This window comes from Hypanus sabinus, chromosome 14 (assembly GCF_030144855.1).
Source record: "Hypanus sabinus isolate sHypSab1 chromosome 14, sHypSab1.hap1, whole genome shotgun sequence".
Taxonomy (NCBI): Eukaryota; Metazoa; Chordata; class Chondrichthyes; order Myliobatiformes; family Dasyatidae; genus Hypanus; species Hypanus sabinus.
The window spans coordinates 107,256,482-107,273,306 of NC_082719.1; the positions used below are offsets into that span (position 1 = coordinate 107,256,482).

Genomic DNA, 16,825 nt, shown 5'->3' on the forward strand with positions numbered 1-16,825 from the left:
CCATCGATAACAATTAGAAACTACTACACAGTTTTGTATTATTGTACTCTATTCATGCAATCGGTAGTTTTATGTAACAAAGGCCCTTTATGATTTCAACATGATGTCATATCTTTGCTATTGACATGCACTTTTCCAAGGAAATTGGAGGGCAGTGTAAGCTAAATCCAGATAGGAGTCCCAAGCAAAATCCACACACCATGTTGCTCCTTCGCATACAACTGCAGGACATGCCACACCTGCCGTTTGTTTTTCCTCTTGCCATCAAGCAGGGACCCAAGTACTCCTTCCAGGTGAAACTGAAATGTTTGACTGCTGTGAACAACAATTTAGTATACTGCATTTGATGTTCAAATGACTACTGGGTAGCTGTTTAGTAGAAAATTTACTTTCTGTAGCAAGTGTGATCCTGAGCTTTCCTGTTACCTATCACTTGATTCTCCTTTTTCTACATGTCCAGTTACACTGATCTCAGAAGCCCATTGTAAACTTAGCTGAAATCCTCATTTTCTGACTGGTACATTTTGGCCTTCAGTACTTGGCATCAAATTCAGCAATTTTAGTTTGTTTATTGTTTAGAGATATCATACAGAACGGGCTCATCGAACCACTCTGCCCAGTAACCCACTGAATCACAGGACAATTTACAATGACCAATTAACCTACTAACCAGAATGTCTTCAGAGTATGAGAGGAGATCGGAACATGTGGAAGAAACCTATGCATACACGAGAAGGAACGTACAAACTTTCTTACAGTGAATACCAGAATAGAACTCTGCCATATGTTGTAATGGCATCATCCCAGTCTTCCTTACAGCCTCACAGTTATTTGTACTTCCTCCAGATGTTTTTATTATAGCAGGTCACCTCTGTCTTTTTAATAATCTCTCTGGTATCTTTCCTTGTAAAGCCTTATCTTGTTATTCCCCAACTGCAAACCCCTCCTTCCTTTGTAACTTATAACTTGTTTCTTTTCCAGCTATTTTACCGTGGCTGACAAGTGAAGTTGGAGCCAAAGTAAAAGCAAAAGAAAGAGCAGACAAGGAAGCCAAAGCTAGTGGGAAGATAGAGGACTGGGACGCTTTTAAAAACTTGCAGAAGGAAACTAAGAAGGTCTTTAGGAAGGAAAAGATGAATTATGAAAGGAAGCTGGAGACTGATATCAAAGAAGATACTAAAAGCTTTTAAAAGTATATAAAGGGTGAAAGAGAGTCAAGGGTAGATATAGGACCAATACAAAATGACACTGGAGATATTGTAATGAGAGACAAAAAGATGGCAGAGGAACTGAATGCATATTTTGCATCAGTCTTCACAGTGGAAGAAATCTGCAATGTCAGGAGTGTTCAGGGAAGTAAAGTATGTGCAGTGAAAATTATGACTGAGAAGGTGCTCAGGAAGCTTAATGGTCTGAGGGTGGATAAATCTCCTGGATCTGATGGAATGCACCCTTGGGTTCTAAAGGAAGTAGCTGGAGAGATTGTGGAGACATTACAAATGATCTTTCAAGAATCAATAGATTCTAGCATTGTACCAGATGATTGGAAAATTGCAGACATTATTCCACTATTTAAGAAAGGTGAGAGGCAGCAGAAAGGAGACTATAGACCTGTTAGCCTTACAACAGTGGTTGGGAAGTTGTTGGAATCTATTGTTAGGGTTGAGATTATGGAGTACCTGGAGGCACAGGACCAGATAGACCAAAGTCAGCATGGTTTCCTGAAAGGAAAATCCTGTCTGACTAACCTACTGCAATTTTTTGAGGAAATTGCAAGCAGGGTAGACAAAGAAGATGCAGAAGTTGGATTTTCAGAAAGCCTTTGACAAGGTGCTGCACATGATGCTGCTTAGCAAGATAAGAGCCCATGGAATTACAGGGGAGTTACTAGCATGAGTGGATCATTGACTGGTTGGCAGAAAACAGAGTGGGAATAAAGGGATCCTATTCTGGCTGGCAGCCAGTTACCAGTGGAGTTCCACAGTGGTTGGTGTTGGGACTGCTGCTTTTTACAATGTATGTCAGTAATTTGGACTATGAGATTGATGGATTTGTGGCTAAATTTGCAGATGATGCAAAGATAGGTGGAGGAGCAGGTATGTTAAAGAAATGGAGAGCCTGTAGAGAGACTTAGATAGTTTAGGGGAATGGGCAAAGAAGCGGCAAATGAAATACAATGTTGGAAAGTGTATGGTCATGCACTTTTGTGGAAGAAATAAACAGGCAGACTATTATTTAGATGGGGAGAGAATTCAAAATGCAGAGATGTGATGTTTAGGCTCTATAAAGGCACTCATGAGACCATACTTGGAGTATTTTGTGCAGTTTTGGGCTCCTTATTTTAGAAAGGATATACTGACATTGGAGAGGGTTCAGAGAAGATTCACGAGAATGATTCCAGGAGTGAAAGGATTACCGTATGAGGAATGTCTGGTAGCTCTCGGGCTGTATTCCATGGAGTTCAGGAGAATGAGGGGGGTTCTCACAGAATCATTCCAAATGATTTGGAATGAAAGACCTAAACAGATTTGATATGGCAGTTATTTTCCACTGTAAGGGATTCTAGGACAAGAGGACACGACTAGAGGATTAAAGGACATCCTTTAGATCTGAGATGCGGAGAAATTACTTTAGTCGAAGGTGGTAAATCTGTGGAATTTGTTGCCACCAGTGGCTCTGGAGGCCAAGTCTTTGGGTGTATTTAAGGCATAGATGGATAGGTTCTTGATTAGCCAGGACATCAAAGGGTATGGGGAGAAGGCAGGCGAGTGGAGATGACTGGAAGAATTGGATCAGTCCATGATTGAATGGCGGAGCAGACTCGATGGGCTGGATGCCCTACTTCCTACTTCTGAAAGATTGAGAACCTGTTTCACTCCACAGATACTCCCTGACCCGCTGAATATTTTCAGCATTTTCATTTCCAGTATCAATCACATTTTGTTTCCGGAGAGGCATTGTTGAATGCTTCAGTTAATAATTCCAGCACTGTCTTGTAATTGTAGAAAAAGAGACATAAATGATGACCATTTACACCTTTGGTTGGATTTGGAGAGGGCACTGTGACCATGTGTGCTGCCATCTTAGCAAAACAAGTGCATGATGACTTGACTACTGTGGGCTTGTTCTTGCTGACAACATCCCCTGCACCATCTGTCTACTTACTGAACATGTCTCTCAAGGACTTGGGCTATAATATTGCTTTTTCTCCTTTTGTATGACTGAATGTTTACTTGATCATAATTATATGTAGTGCATGTGCTTTGTGTCGTTTCTGACTGTTGGTACTGTGTTTTGCAACTTGTCCCTGGAGGAATGCTGTTTTGTTTGGCTATATTCATGTGTATAGTTGAATGACAGACTTGAACTGTTTACCAATAGGCAATGACAAAGCAAGTTTTGTTTACTTGAGCTTGGTTCCACCCTGTAAGTGTGAAATAAGTCATATGCAGCAGCCTCTCTTTGGAAACAATTTTGTATGCATTCAAAGACATGCGTCCTTTTCAGAAAATAGAACTTTTTGGAATGCGGTGTAGGACAAATTTGCAACAAGGCATAGTAAGTTTAAGATGCTTATGAGCAAAACAAAAAGTGTTTTGGACCAGGGTGTTGGTTGTTTGTTGTATCCAATGATGACAGTGAAAGCTGTGCGAGAGAGTTTTTAAAGTGGAAAAGCCATTGCACTGGGGCATTTCTACCCTTTTGATGTTGAAAGTTTTGGTACGAATAGTCATCACCAACTGAGGATTGGTTGCAGTGGATGACCGTGACTACATTGTGCCTTGTCATGCCCTTTGCTCTCCATGCAGCAATGCAAGCTCCCTTCCTGGCCTGGCCATTGGATCTCACTGTAGATTTCATTTGCCGGAGCTGACTTCACATGCTAGGACAGGCATGTCCCCATCTCACTAGGGCAGGGGTTGGCAACTCGCGGCTCCGGAGCCGCATGCGACTCTTTCATCTCTGTGCTGCGGCTCCCTATGGCTTTGGAAGATAAATGATGAGTATTTAATTAAAATGTATTTTATGTTAGTTTGTTAGTTTTTGAAATGTAATTCTAAATTTGAAGATTATGGTGATCTTGTACAATCTAAAAAAACGTGTTTTTTGTCGCTATTAATATACGTCACCACTGCCAATGCCTGATACCTGCCAGTGCGCGATTTCTTTAATTTTTCGATCCAAGGTAGGCTAACTATGGAGAATTCTAAAAAAAGAAAAGTGACTGAAGAAAACAGAACGTTTAATGATACGTGGGCAGATTCATTTGCTTTCACTGCTGACGAGACTCTTATAAACAAGAGTGAAATTGTGCAGAAAATCAGGGATTTGCCCCTCTCTGCAAAGACGGTCAAAGACAGAACCATAAAAATGGCAGAAGACATCACAAGACAGTAAATTAAAGACATCAATTCAGTGTGGCGTACTTGATTGCCTGTGACGAGTCTAAAGACAAAGGTGATATTGAACAAATAGCGCTGTTCTGCCGGTATGTAAACTTTGCCGGGCCACAGGGAGAAATGATTGAGTTGATACCTCTAAAAGACCAAACACGGGGGGAGGACATCTGTGAGGCTGTCTTGAATTGCTTAAGAGCCAAAGTAATAAAGACCACCCACCTGGTGTCAGTAGCTACTGATGGGGCACCAAGTGTGACAGGAGCGCACAAGGAATTTGTGGCTTTACTGCAGAAGTCGCTGGACAGAAAGCTGCTGACTTTTCACTGCATCTTGCACCAAGAGGCACTGTGCGCTCAAACATTTTTTCCGGAATGCACAGAAGTAATGGATGTTGTCATTCAGATTGTCAATAAAATAATGGCAAAAAGTTTAAATCACCGTCAATTCCGTTTGTTACTGGACGAGCTGGAAAGCGCATATTCTGATCTCCTGCCGCACAACAAAGTCCAGTGGCTGTCAAGAGGGGAGGTGCTGAAACGCTTTGTCGCGTGTCTGGAAGAAGTGAAAACCTTCCTGGGCAGCAAAGGTCTCACCTTTCCTGAGCTGGAACAGCCAGAGTGCCTGTAAAAGCTACACTTCATGGTAGACATGACAGCGCACCTGAACACGCTGAACACAGCTCTTCAGGGGAAAGGACGCACAGCCCTGCACATGTTGGAGGATGTTTTGGCATTCGAGCGCAAGGTGACAGTGCTTGCCAGAGATTTACAGAAAGGCACATTGTCTCACTTCCCCAATTTGAGAAAGTTCAAACAAGCTCACGACATGATAAATTCGGAGTATTTACATTCTGCAATCATCGCAATGCAAACATCGTTTGGGAAACGCTTCTGTGAGTTCAGAGAGGTAAAAAACACATTATCCTCCCCAGTCACTCCCTGAAGCATCGATCCGTCCCTACTGAATATGACTGCATTGGCAGGTGTGAGTCAACGTGATCTTCAGATGGAACTGGCCCACATAGCCGACAAAGACATATGGGTGTCCAAGTTTAGACGCCTGACAGCAGACCTTGAAGATGTTGCCCGTCAGAAGGCCGTTCTTGCTCAGAATCACAAATGGAGTGATACTGAAAACCTCCTCGAACCGGACAAACTTGTGTTCGAAACATGGAATGCTATCCCCGACATTTATGTAAACATTAAAAAGTATGCGCTTGGAGTCCTATCGATCTTTGGATCCACATATGTATGTGAGCAGGTGTTCTCCAACATGAACTTTATTAAAAACAAACATCGCGCACGCCTCACAGATGACAGCTTGCGATCCTGTGTAAAGATGAAGGTGACGTCATACAGCCCTGATGTGCAGACGCTGTGCGCTGAGGTCCAGGAGCAGAAATCCCATTAACCAAGTATGATAAATATTTGAATTGCCTATTATTTTAAGTATATTCATATTTTTTCATTGTTCAGTGAAATAGTCCTTTTATTTTTCAGGCTGACAGCTGGCTGACGTTATTTTTGGTTTGCTGCTGGCGGACAATTTAAGTTCGGCGTTTTTCATAAATACAAGAAGGACTCAAATAGACATTGATTATTTTACTTACAAGTAACCTTCAACCCAACGTCTTTTTTTCGGAGTTCAAAATGCTTAAATTGAATGCAGAAATGTAATTTCGTTTTCTCTGCAGGAGTTCCTCGATTTCATAAATGCAACACATTATAGTTTGTTTATACATAGCATAAAGGCAAAAAAAAAGTTGTATGCAGTGTTATTTCATTTCAAATGTCAAATGGGTTTTGTGGCTCCCAGTGTTTTCTTTTCTGTGGGAAACGGGTCCAAATGGCTCTTTCAGTGGTAAAGGTTGCCGACCCCTGCACTAGGGTATAAAACCCACCAGCTACCCTCACTGGGGTGTGGTTGCTATCACATGCAAATAGCTACTCAGTGACTTGGAGTCATGGGTGAGAGCTGAGTGTCCAGTGAGAACCAAAGGTGAATGAAATGACCCAGAATACACCCAGTGAGCCCCTTCACCAGAGGTGTTATCCCTCCCTGGCACCCTGTACCCCAGATGTATTGACAGGGCTTGATTTTGGGTCTGTTTTATTTGTTTGTTGATTGAACTACAGCTCCGATTATGCCCTTCCAGCCCTTTGAGCTGCGTCATCCAGCAAACCCCTGATATAACTTAATCACAGGACAATTTACAAGCACCAATTAATCTACCTACCAACCAGTACATCGTTGTGCTGCCAGAGGAAACAACACAGTTACGTAGAGAGCACACAAGCTCTTTATAGGCATTGACGGATTTGAACCCATTTCCAGTTAAGATGGTGCTACCAAACGTGTGCAACAGCTTCCTGGTAGACAAAAAGCTAAGAAATCAGATTTAAAAACATCACTAAAAATACCTTTTCTAAAGTAAATTGTGTTATTACTGCAAACCATGAAGGGACAAGTGATGGTGAGGTGAGTTCAGAGGATGAATCAATGCAGATGGAGTTCCAATGCCCGTACATCTGGCCCAGTAGCAAGGTTGGATCATTCTGGACGTTGGAAGGAGAAGTCATGGCCCAGGCAGCGGAGATTCGATTTTGATGCTCATACAACTGGCTTGGGAGCAGGCCTTCATTGCTCTGGCTTCTTTGAGGAGAAATTGGAGCCTGGGGAAAGGAGATTTGATTTTGATGCTCATTCAGCTGGCCTCGGGTTTAAGGTTGGATTGCTCTGAGTGCCCAGCTGATTTGAAGATCTTGAGAGTGGCTTTGGCTGGATGACAAATTCTGGATGCAGAGTGAGTCGCTAGGCAGCGTGGTCTAGGCCTGGGGCCTTTTGGAGGAGCTGTGCCTGGGTCTTAGTGTGAGATGTGATGTGCTGTTTAGACTATTTAAACATTGACGCAGATTGGAGATGAGAGCTGATTTCACTCATTCTCTGCAATGTTCACTCACTACTTTTTCCAGGGCATCGGAGAGCTTTACTGTTTCGTTGTTGGATCAATTTAAACACCTGTCCAGATTGACTGAAAAGACACGGTGTCATTCAGGACAAGAGCTGATTTTGCTTGCTCTCCGTGATGGTCATTTCCATGTTGCTGAGGCTATGAAGACTGCCCCGGCTGCTGTGCTCCATGCTCGCTGTAACGTTCTCCTTCACGTGTAACGAACGCCGAATTTAACGTCGAGATAAACCACAGTTAATAAGAACCAGATCGCAGCAAGATTAACCATTTACTGTTCACTCTTCACATTAACATATGGTGAAAACTGTTGATAAAACAATACAAGATTGATACAGTATTTGTTCCTTCCTTAATATCACATTTCAAGTGTAAATACTTGCAAAGGTGACTATAACTATATTACACTAAGGTGCAGTATACAGGGAGAGTTTACCTGCTCCATTGACTACTTTAAATACACTTCCATGCAAACTATCAGCGACTCTTTAACGAAAGCATAAACATTATCTACCGTCGTTACTTCTAACAGGATCGGCATTAACATCTTAGTTCAATATATCGATTATCTATTAACTTACAGCGTTGCTCTCACTGTGATTTCTCATGCCTGCAAAACAACTTCTGCTCGGGTCTGCCTCGTGGTGAGCCCCCACCCTCGCGCTAATTTCAAACCGGTATTTTCCCACAAGACGCGGAGAAACCGGATGTGACGTCATCGCATGCCGATATATTTTACATGCAATGAATATACTTTAAACACTTCTAATTCTAACTAGAAAATACTATCGAATGAATTACTAAGCGGAAATATTATAAACTAAATAACTGTCGTAAAGACAGCACACTCGCGAATATGAATTTATAAGCAAGGCTTTGGGCCTACTTTGGACTGCTCTGGGGTTTTGATCTGAAGACTCATTTTTGGTTTGAAATGCTGTTGTTCTCATCAATTGTTTACATGACTTGCATTTTTTTCTTTCTCTTGCGCATCGAGTGTTGGTCTTTTTTTCTTTATATTGGGTTCTTCCTAGTTTCTTGCTTTATGGCTACCTGTGAGCAAACAAGTCCCAAGGCTGTATAATTTATACATTCTTTGATAATGTATGTAAAGGGGGTTTCTTCTTTTTTCTTTGTTACTGTTGGGAAAAGGCTTCTTTGTTTTGTTAAAAGCAGGAATGTTTCTTTGTTGTGAGAGAGTGCTGGAAGCTTGTCTGGGTTAAAATTTACTGATAACAAGAATTGTATTCCTTTGTAAACCAAATGGGGATTGATGTTCTTCTGAGTCTCTAAGCTTTTGTTGATGGGGGAGGGGGGGCGGGGCGGGGGGGGCTTTTGGGCAGATCGGCGCGAGGGGGTCGAGAGAGAGGTCGCAACAATGCTGTAAGCTGGGCGAGGAACGGACCCCAAGCGGGGGTCCGAGGCCAGGAGGTACTCCGAGGGGAGGGGATGAAGCTAGATGTGCTTTGTTGACCACTCGGAGGGTCCTGTGCTGTGAGTCGAGGAGTTCAGAGGGGATCAAATGGTGGCCAGAAGACTTCAGTAATTGAGCTCCAACGGTTGTGCATGAAGTGGTTTGGACTTTGATAAGTTTGGCACCTTTCCTTTATTTTTTCTCTTCATATATACTGTATCGTTATTAATCACTTAGTTATAGTAACCTTTATAAATTGTACTCATTTAATCGCTTATGGTGTACTGTCTGTTTTTTGGCGAGGCGGGGACATCACACAGCATCCACACCAGCTGAATACCCAGTTTGGCGGGGTCGAAGGCTGCTCCCCCTATACGAGAACGAGCTGAGCGAGCCTGAGGCTACCCAGGGGGTTACATGTACTTGAATCAGGGTCGCTGGTACTGTAAAACATTGTGCTAACCACTACTCTACTTTGAAGCCCCAATTGTTGACTACAGTAATCATGTAACTGCCAGAAAACCAAGAGGTGACTGAGACTGTTAGTGATATTTTCTCATCCAGCAATTTCTATTCCATTTATTCACTATTGACATTATTATTATTCACGATCGAGTTTATTGTTATATGGCTAGAAATCTGTTCTGTGGAGGCAGTCCTTTGCAGACATAAAATTGTTGTATTTTGCCAAAGAGTGCACCAAATAAGGAATAGTGAGGTAGTGTTGATGTCCATTCAATGATGGCAGAGGGGAAGAAGCTGTTCCTAAAATGTGTGTGTGTGTCTTCTGGTTCCTGATGGAACACAGCTAGTTTGCATATGTGACAAAGAATGTAAATAGTTACTTGTATGACATTATTATGATACTAAGATTCTAGCTCCCACATCATTTTCCTAGATCAAGGTAATGGTTTCTGTATAGACACCAAGTATTAAAGAATATAGTACTTGATAAGTAAGCCATTATATTTTTCAGTATTAACATTAATGCTAATAGTAAACACCATGACCATCTTTTATCTTTCAGAATATGGTTTCCAGTTTCCGAGTCTCAGAACTTCAAGTGCTGTTAGGTTTTGCTGGACGTAACAAAAGTGGTCGTAAACATGAACTCCTTGTAAGAGCACTACACTTATTAAAGAGTGGCTGTAGTCCTGCCGTCCAGATCAAGATTAAGGAACTGTACAGGCGACGCTTTCCTAGAACAATTGAAAGCCTTGCTGACTTGACCGCCATAAAGTCTTCTGTTTTCTCTTTGGACAATAACCTCTCAACTGACTCTGATCTGGGGTCAGGTATTGCACAGTCTTCGTCATCCACGTCAGCCCCTGCTCAGCCCTCTTCTCCACTTGTTAGCCCAGTGTTACTACATGAGACTAAGCCCAATATAGAAATGCAAGAGGCTTCTCCTTCCATTCATCCTGTCCATCCAGATGTCCAGTTGAAAAGCATACCCTTTTATGATGTCCTGGATGTGCTTATTAAACCTACAAGCTTAGGTGAGTTCCAATATTCAAACGTTACAGTAATAAACATTTTAGTTAATCTAAAAGAAAATTCAGATCAGTCTTTTGTATTTTGTGCTTGTTTCCAACAATTCAGTGGCTGAGACTTCGAACACCTAGCTCATATGAATGCAATGGTAGTGTAGCGGTTAGTGAGATGCTATTATAGCTTGACATCAGATTTCAATCCTGGTGTCATCTGTAAGAAGTTTGTACATTCTCCCTGTGGATTGCCCTCCGCAGTCCCAGGACATACCAGTTAGTAGCTTAATTGGTCATTGCAGATTGCCCTGCGATAAGGCTAATCTAGGGTTAAAATGGAGGTTTACTGGGTGGCACTGCTCAAAGGGCCTATCACATGCTGCATCTAAATAAATAAAAATGTACATTATATTGAAAAACGTGCTAGTTAACTTGAAATTCTTGGATGTTGGTCAGCAAGGGAGGAAGTTTAAAAAGCAGCAGGTGTTGCATGAGAAAGCTCTTGTAAGAAGATAAGTTGTATGCTGCAGTATGGAAGAGTGAAGCAGTGCATCAGGAGTAGCAGCTCTTTAAATGGGGAGACCCATGTTGATCTTGTGGCATTACTTTGGATACGTCAGTTGATGGAGGCTGCTTCCTTGAATATGATAATTGGTATGGTAGAAGACAAGAACCTGGCTTATCCTTTTCTGGTTTGGAGGAGAGTTGTGGGAAGTGGAATTGGTGCAGTTAAATGTACTATCAACTGTGATGTTAAAAGAAGACACGTCCGAAGTACCGGTATGAAAGAGCATTGTCGGGTAAAACAGAAAATGGAATAAAGATGGACTTAACAGTTGACTTATTTCATTTAAAGGTCTTTCAATTCATGATTCAATTCATTTAATGCTTTTCATGGCCTTGAGGTACACTAAACGTTTCACAAGTTAAAAAAAATTATAAATAGAGGACATGCATTTAAGGTGAGAGGGGTAATTTCAAAGGAAATGCAAGGGACAAATTTGTTATTTTTTTACACACAGAGTGGTGGGTGCCTGAAATGCTCTATCTGGGGTGGTGGCAGAGGCAGATGTTTATAAAGGCACATGAATGTGAGGAAAATGGAAGGTTATGGATATTGTGTAGGCAAAAGAGATTAGTTTAGTTGGCTATTTGCTGACTAATTTAATTACTTTGGCACAACAATGTGGGCCAAAGGGCTTGTTTCTGTGCTGTACTGTTCTATGTTCTATAAAGCTATACAGTCATCAAAGAAGTTACCGAGCAGCTATCCATCCATATTTTGGTAAATCAAGAGCACCAGGCTGTACTCCTTTTTCCTGCACACAAACACAAGCTGAAACAAGAGGATCCAGAAGAAAAAGTTGTACAGTATTGGTCCAGGAAGTAGGAAGTCATGACTGCTTTGAGTTCAACATGGACCTTATCAGCAAGTGTGTTGAGAACTGCATACAAAAGAGGACAATCCAGGTGTTCCAAAACAGGAAAAATTGATTGTATGTCCAAAAAATGATGCTAGGCTGTATTTAAAGATAACTGAGAAGAAATAATAAAAGTATTGGCGGAATTAGTGGGTGGAGGTGTTGATCAGCCTCACTGCTGGGGGTCAGTAAATTGCTTTGAATCTGGTGGTCCTGAGCTGAATGCCAAATAGCAACATAGCATCATTAGAGTTCAGAGTTTAATCTCTGAAGAAGGCCTCGATAACCCCCTTGTGCAATTGGATCCTGGAATTCCTCACTTGCAGACCCCAGTCAGTTCGTATTGGCAAAATATCTTAACAATTTCCATCAGTACACGAGCACTGCAGGGTTGTGTACTTAGGGTTGTGATGGTCTGCATCCCAGGATACTTAAGGAGGTGGCTCTAGAAATCGTGGACGCATTGGTAATCATTTTCCAATGTTCTATAGATTCAAGATCAGTTCTTGTGGATTGGCAGGTAGCTAATGTTATCCCACTTTTTAAGAAAGGAAGGAGAGAGAAAACGGAATTATAGACCGGTTAGCCTGACATCAGTGGTGGGGAAAATGCTGGAGTCAATTATAAAAGATGAAATAGTGGCACAATTAGATAGCTGTAACAGGATAGGTCCGAGTCAGCATGGATTTACGAAGGGGAAATCATATTTGACTAATCTTCAGGGATTTTTTGAGGATGTAACTATGAAAATGGACAAAGGAGAGCCGGTGGATGTAGTGTACCTGGACTTTCAGAAAGCCTTTGATAAGGTCCCACGTAGGAGCTTAGTGGGCAAAATTAGAGCACATGGTATTGGGGGTAGAGTACCGACATGGATAGAAAATTGGTTGGGAGACAGGAAACAAAGAGTAAGGTTTAACGGGTCCCTTTCGGAATGGTAGGCAGTGACTAGTGAAATACTGCAAGGCTCGGTGCTGGACCACAGCTGTTTACAATATACATTAATGATTTAGATGAAGGGGTTAAAAGTAACATTAGCAAATTTGCCGATGGCACAAAGCTGGGTGGCAGTGTGAAATGTGAGGATGTTAGGAGAATGCAGGGTGACTTGGACAGGTTGGGTGAGTGGACTGATGCAGTTTAATGTGGATAAATGTGAGGTTATCCACTTTGGTGGTAAGAACAGGAAGGCAGATTACTAACTGAGTGGTGTTAAGTTAGGAAAAGGGGAAGTACAATGAGATCTAGGTGTCTTTGTTCATCAGTCACTGAAAGTAAGCATGCAGGTACAGCAGACAGTGAAGAAAGCTAATGGCATGTTGGCCTTCATAACAAGGGGAGTTGACTATAGGAACAGAGAGGTCCTTTTGCAGTTGTACAGGGCCCTGGTGAGTATTGTGTGCAGTTTGGTCACTAAATTTGAGGAAGGACATTCTTGCAATGGAGGGAGAGCAGCGTAGGTTCACGAGGTTAAGAATAAGGGGTAGGCCATTTAAAAATGGAGTTGAGGAAAAACTTTTCCACCCAGAGAGTTGTGGATCTATGGAATGCTCTGCCTCAGAAGGCAGTGGAGGCCAATTCTCTGGATGCTTTCAAGAAAGAGTTAGATAGAGCTCTTAAAGATAGCAGAGTCAAGGGATATGGGGAGAAGGCAGGAACAGGGTACTGATAGTGGATGATCAGCCATGATCACAGTGAATGGCAGTGCTGGCTCAAAGGGCCGAATGGCCTACTTCTGCACCTATTGTCTGTTTCTCTACTGGCTTTACACCTAAGTGGCTAAGTACAGCTCCAAGGCCCTATACAAGTTTGCTGATGACACCACTGTTGTGGACTGTATCAAAGGGGGTGATGAATCAGCGTACAGGAGGGAAATGGAAAACTTGGCTGAGTGGTATAATAACAACCACCTCTCCCTCAATGTCAATAAGACAAAGGAACTGACAGACTACAGGAGAGGGAAACCAGAGGTCAATGAGCCAGTAATAATCAGAGGATCAGAAATGGAGAGGGTGGGTAACTTTAAATTACTGGGTATCATTGTCTCAGAAGACCTGTCTTGGACCTATCATATAAATATTATTGTAAAGAAAGCACAACAGTGCCTCTTCCTCCTCAGGAGTCTGCAGAGGTTTGGTGTGTCATTAAAAACTTTGGCAAACTTCTATCCTCTCAACCATTGAGCACATCTGCATGAAACGTTACTGTAGAATAGCAGCAAACATCATCAGAGATCCTCACTACACAGTCCATGCTCTTTTCTCATTGCTGCCATCAAGTAGAAGGTATCGGTATCTCAGGACTCAGAGCGTCAGTTACTACCCCTCAATCGTCAGGCTGTTGAACAAAAGGGAATACATTTAAGGACTCTGTTATATTGTTACTTCATCCTTGTTATTTATAGTTATTTATTGAGAGCTTCATTTGCGTAGTTTGTTTACAGTTTCTAGTTCCTGATGTTTACAGGTACTGTTCTATAGATTTGCTAAGTATGCCCACAGAAAAAGCATCTCAGGGTTGTATGTGGTGATGTCTGTGTACTCTGATAATAAATTTTACTTTGGACTTTGAATCCCAGCATCCTCTGTAAAGTGTCTGTACGTCCTCCTGGTGAAATGTTTGGGTTTCTCTGGGTGCTCAGGTTTCCTCCCACAGTCCAAAGACCTACTGGGTCGGTTAATTGGTCATTGTAAATTGTCCCGTGATTAGTTTAGGGTTAAATTGGGGTTGTTGGGGGTCGCTGGGGTGGTGCAGCTCGAAGGGCCAGAAGGGCCTACTTCATGCTGTATCTCTACTTAAAATAAAAGTGATAAGTAGGTGTGAAGTTGATAACCTGTAGTGAAATGTTACCAATTTCATTTTGATGAATTTGTCACCTTTTCTTTTTATTTAGTCCCATCAAATATTCAGCGATTCCAGGAAAAATACTTTATCTTTGCATTGACGCCTCAGCAAGTAAAAGAAATATGCATTTCTAGGTAAGATTGATAAATCGGTTTTCACATTAATGATTTACTAGTAATTATCTCAGTAAGTGAATTTCCAGATGAAAGAAATTTGTCTTATTTTCTGGACACGTTTTGGATTATTTTAAAACTGAACTAGTCAGTTTTGAGTACTCATTGTAGAAACAGCTGCGTTCACATGTACATGATGTAACACCCTGGGTCGCCTCAGGCTCGCTCAGCTCGTTCTCGTCTAGGGGGAGCAGCCTTCAGCCCCGCCAAACTGGGTAATCAGCTGGTGTGGATGCTGTGTGATGTCCCCGCCTCGCCCAAAAACAGACTACACCATATGCAATTAAATGAGTACAATTTATAAAGGTTACTATAACTAAGTGATTAATAACGATACAGTATATATGAAGAGAAAATTAAAGAAAAGGCGCCAAACTTATCAAAGTCCAAACCACTTCGTGCACAGCCGTTGGAGCTCAATTACTGAAGTCTTCTGGCCACCATTCGATCCCCTCCGAACTCCTCGACTCGCAGCTCAGGACCCTCCGAACTCCTCGACTCTCCAAACAGCTCAGGACCCTCCGAACTCCTCGACTCGCAGCTCAGGACCCTCCGAGTGGTCAACCAAGCACATCTAGCTTCATCCCCCCCCCCCCCCCCTCGGAGAATATCCCGGCCTCAGACCCCCCTTTGGGGTCCGATCCTCGCCCAGCTTAGAGCATTGCGTCCCCTCTCTCGACCCCCTCGCGCCGATCTGCCCAAAAGCCCGTCAACAAAAGCTTACAGACTCAGAAGAAAGAACATTAATCCCCATTTGGTTTACAAAGGAATACCATTCTCGTTATCAGTAAATTAGCATTCCTGCTAGTTAACAAAAAGAAACCCTTTCCCAACAGTAACAAAGAAAAAAGAAGAAACCCCCTTTACAATGAGTAATCTACAAACAGTGCAGGCCATGGACCAGTAAGTACCGGGCCGCGACAAAACAATAAGATTTGGCAATATGAAATGATATGTGTTAGCTGCACCTTTTCTCATTCCTTGTCACGTCCACTGTTGAACTTGAATGCACACAAGTTCATTACTCACGCAAGGTCATCAGACACCTAAACGCAGTGATACCCTAGCGCCAGGGATCACTGGTTGGCATCAAATAACCGGCCGCCTCGCACAGCTGGCGAGGAGTGCCGTTGCTACTGGCCCGGAGCGCGGACAGATGGGCGCCGCCTCTAAACCTGTTTAGCACACCGAATGTTCGTGGGGAACCCGGTGCTAAAATATTTGCAGACGACCTAATTCGGGCTCAGGGTTTCGTAAGTAGCAGAGCAACTATCTCGCTGTGATCTACTGAAAGTCATTCCTCGAGCCAAACTTTCGTCAGCCGATAGATCCTACCTACCTACAAGGAGGGTGGGCATGCGCCTTGTTGCATTCCTCGGTCGGTCACGCTCTCTGGACTGCGACCGCCGCGGCCCCAACACGAGGCTGTCCAGCCCTTGCCTTGTCCTCTCATCCCACCTACGACCAGCCACACCTGGCCAAGGCATCTGGTGGCGGGCGGGCAGAAGTTCAGGCCTGGAGGCTGTCTAATGAGACAATGAAGCCCTCAAAACTGCTTTGGCACCTTGAGTCCAAGCACCCTGTATTTAAAGACAAACCCGTTGAGCTTTTTGAGCAAAAAAAATGAGACCAAGTGGGACAGAAGCAAGTGCTGAGAGCCACAAAACCTAAATTGTGAAATAGACTGGACATAAAAAAACCCCCTTCGAGTATCGCTGTCTCCCATCATCCCATGATCTTGTTGCAGGGAAACAAGCCCAGGGCTCCCACTGATTCAGCGATATTGGTGTGTTGCAATAACTTTACATGTTCATACGAGGAAAATATGCGCTGTGTGTTTAATATCCAAACATTACTTAAAATGTTATGATGCTATTAACCTACAAGTGAGTTATAATTGACTTATCACTATATTCATGCGAGGAAAATATGAACTGTGTGTTTAATATTAAATTCATTAGAAAAACCTTTTTAGACATGAAATTGAGTGTATTAGTCACTTATAAGTGACATAGTTGACTTACCACCTATATTCCGGTCGTGATTCCTCCTCCCCCCCCCCCGTCGGCCAGTCTGCAAGAATATCGTTAATATTAAACTAGTCTGCGGTGCAAAAAA

At 42.6% G+C, this 16,825-nt stretch overlaps 1 protein-coding gene across 6 annotated transcripts in view; it reads left to right on the top strand.

Moving 5' to 3' along the window:
* pias2 (protein inhibitor of activated STAT, 2) overlaps positions 1-16,825 on the top strand; it is a 113,791-nt gene that overhangs the window by 40,176 nt on the left and 56,790 nt on the right. For all 6 annotated transcript variants that reach the window (XM_059989774.1, XM_059989773.1, XM_059989771.1 and 3 more), the window contains 2 exons: positions 9,810-10,281; positions 14,584-14,668. In XM_059989774.1, the coding sequence (XP_059845757.1) occupies positions 9,810-10,281; positions 14,584-14,668 (557 nt within the window). The remainder of the gene's footprint in view (positions 1-9,809; positions 10,282-14,583; positions 14,669-16,825) is intronic.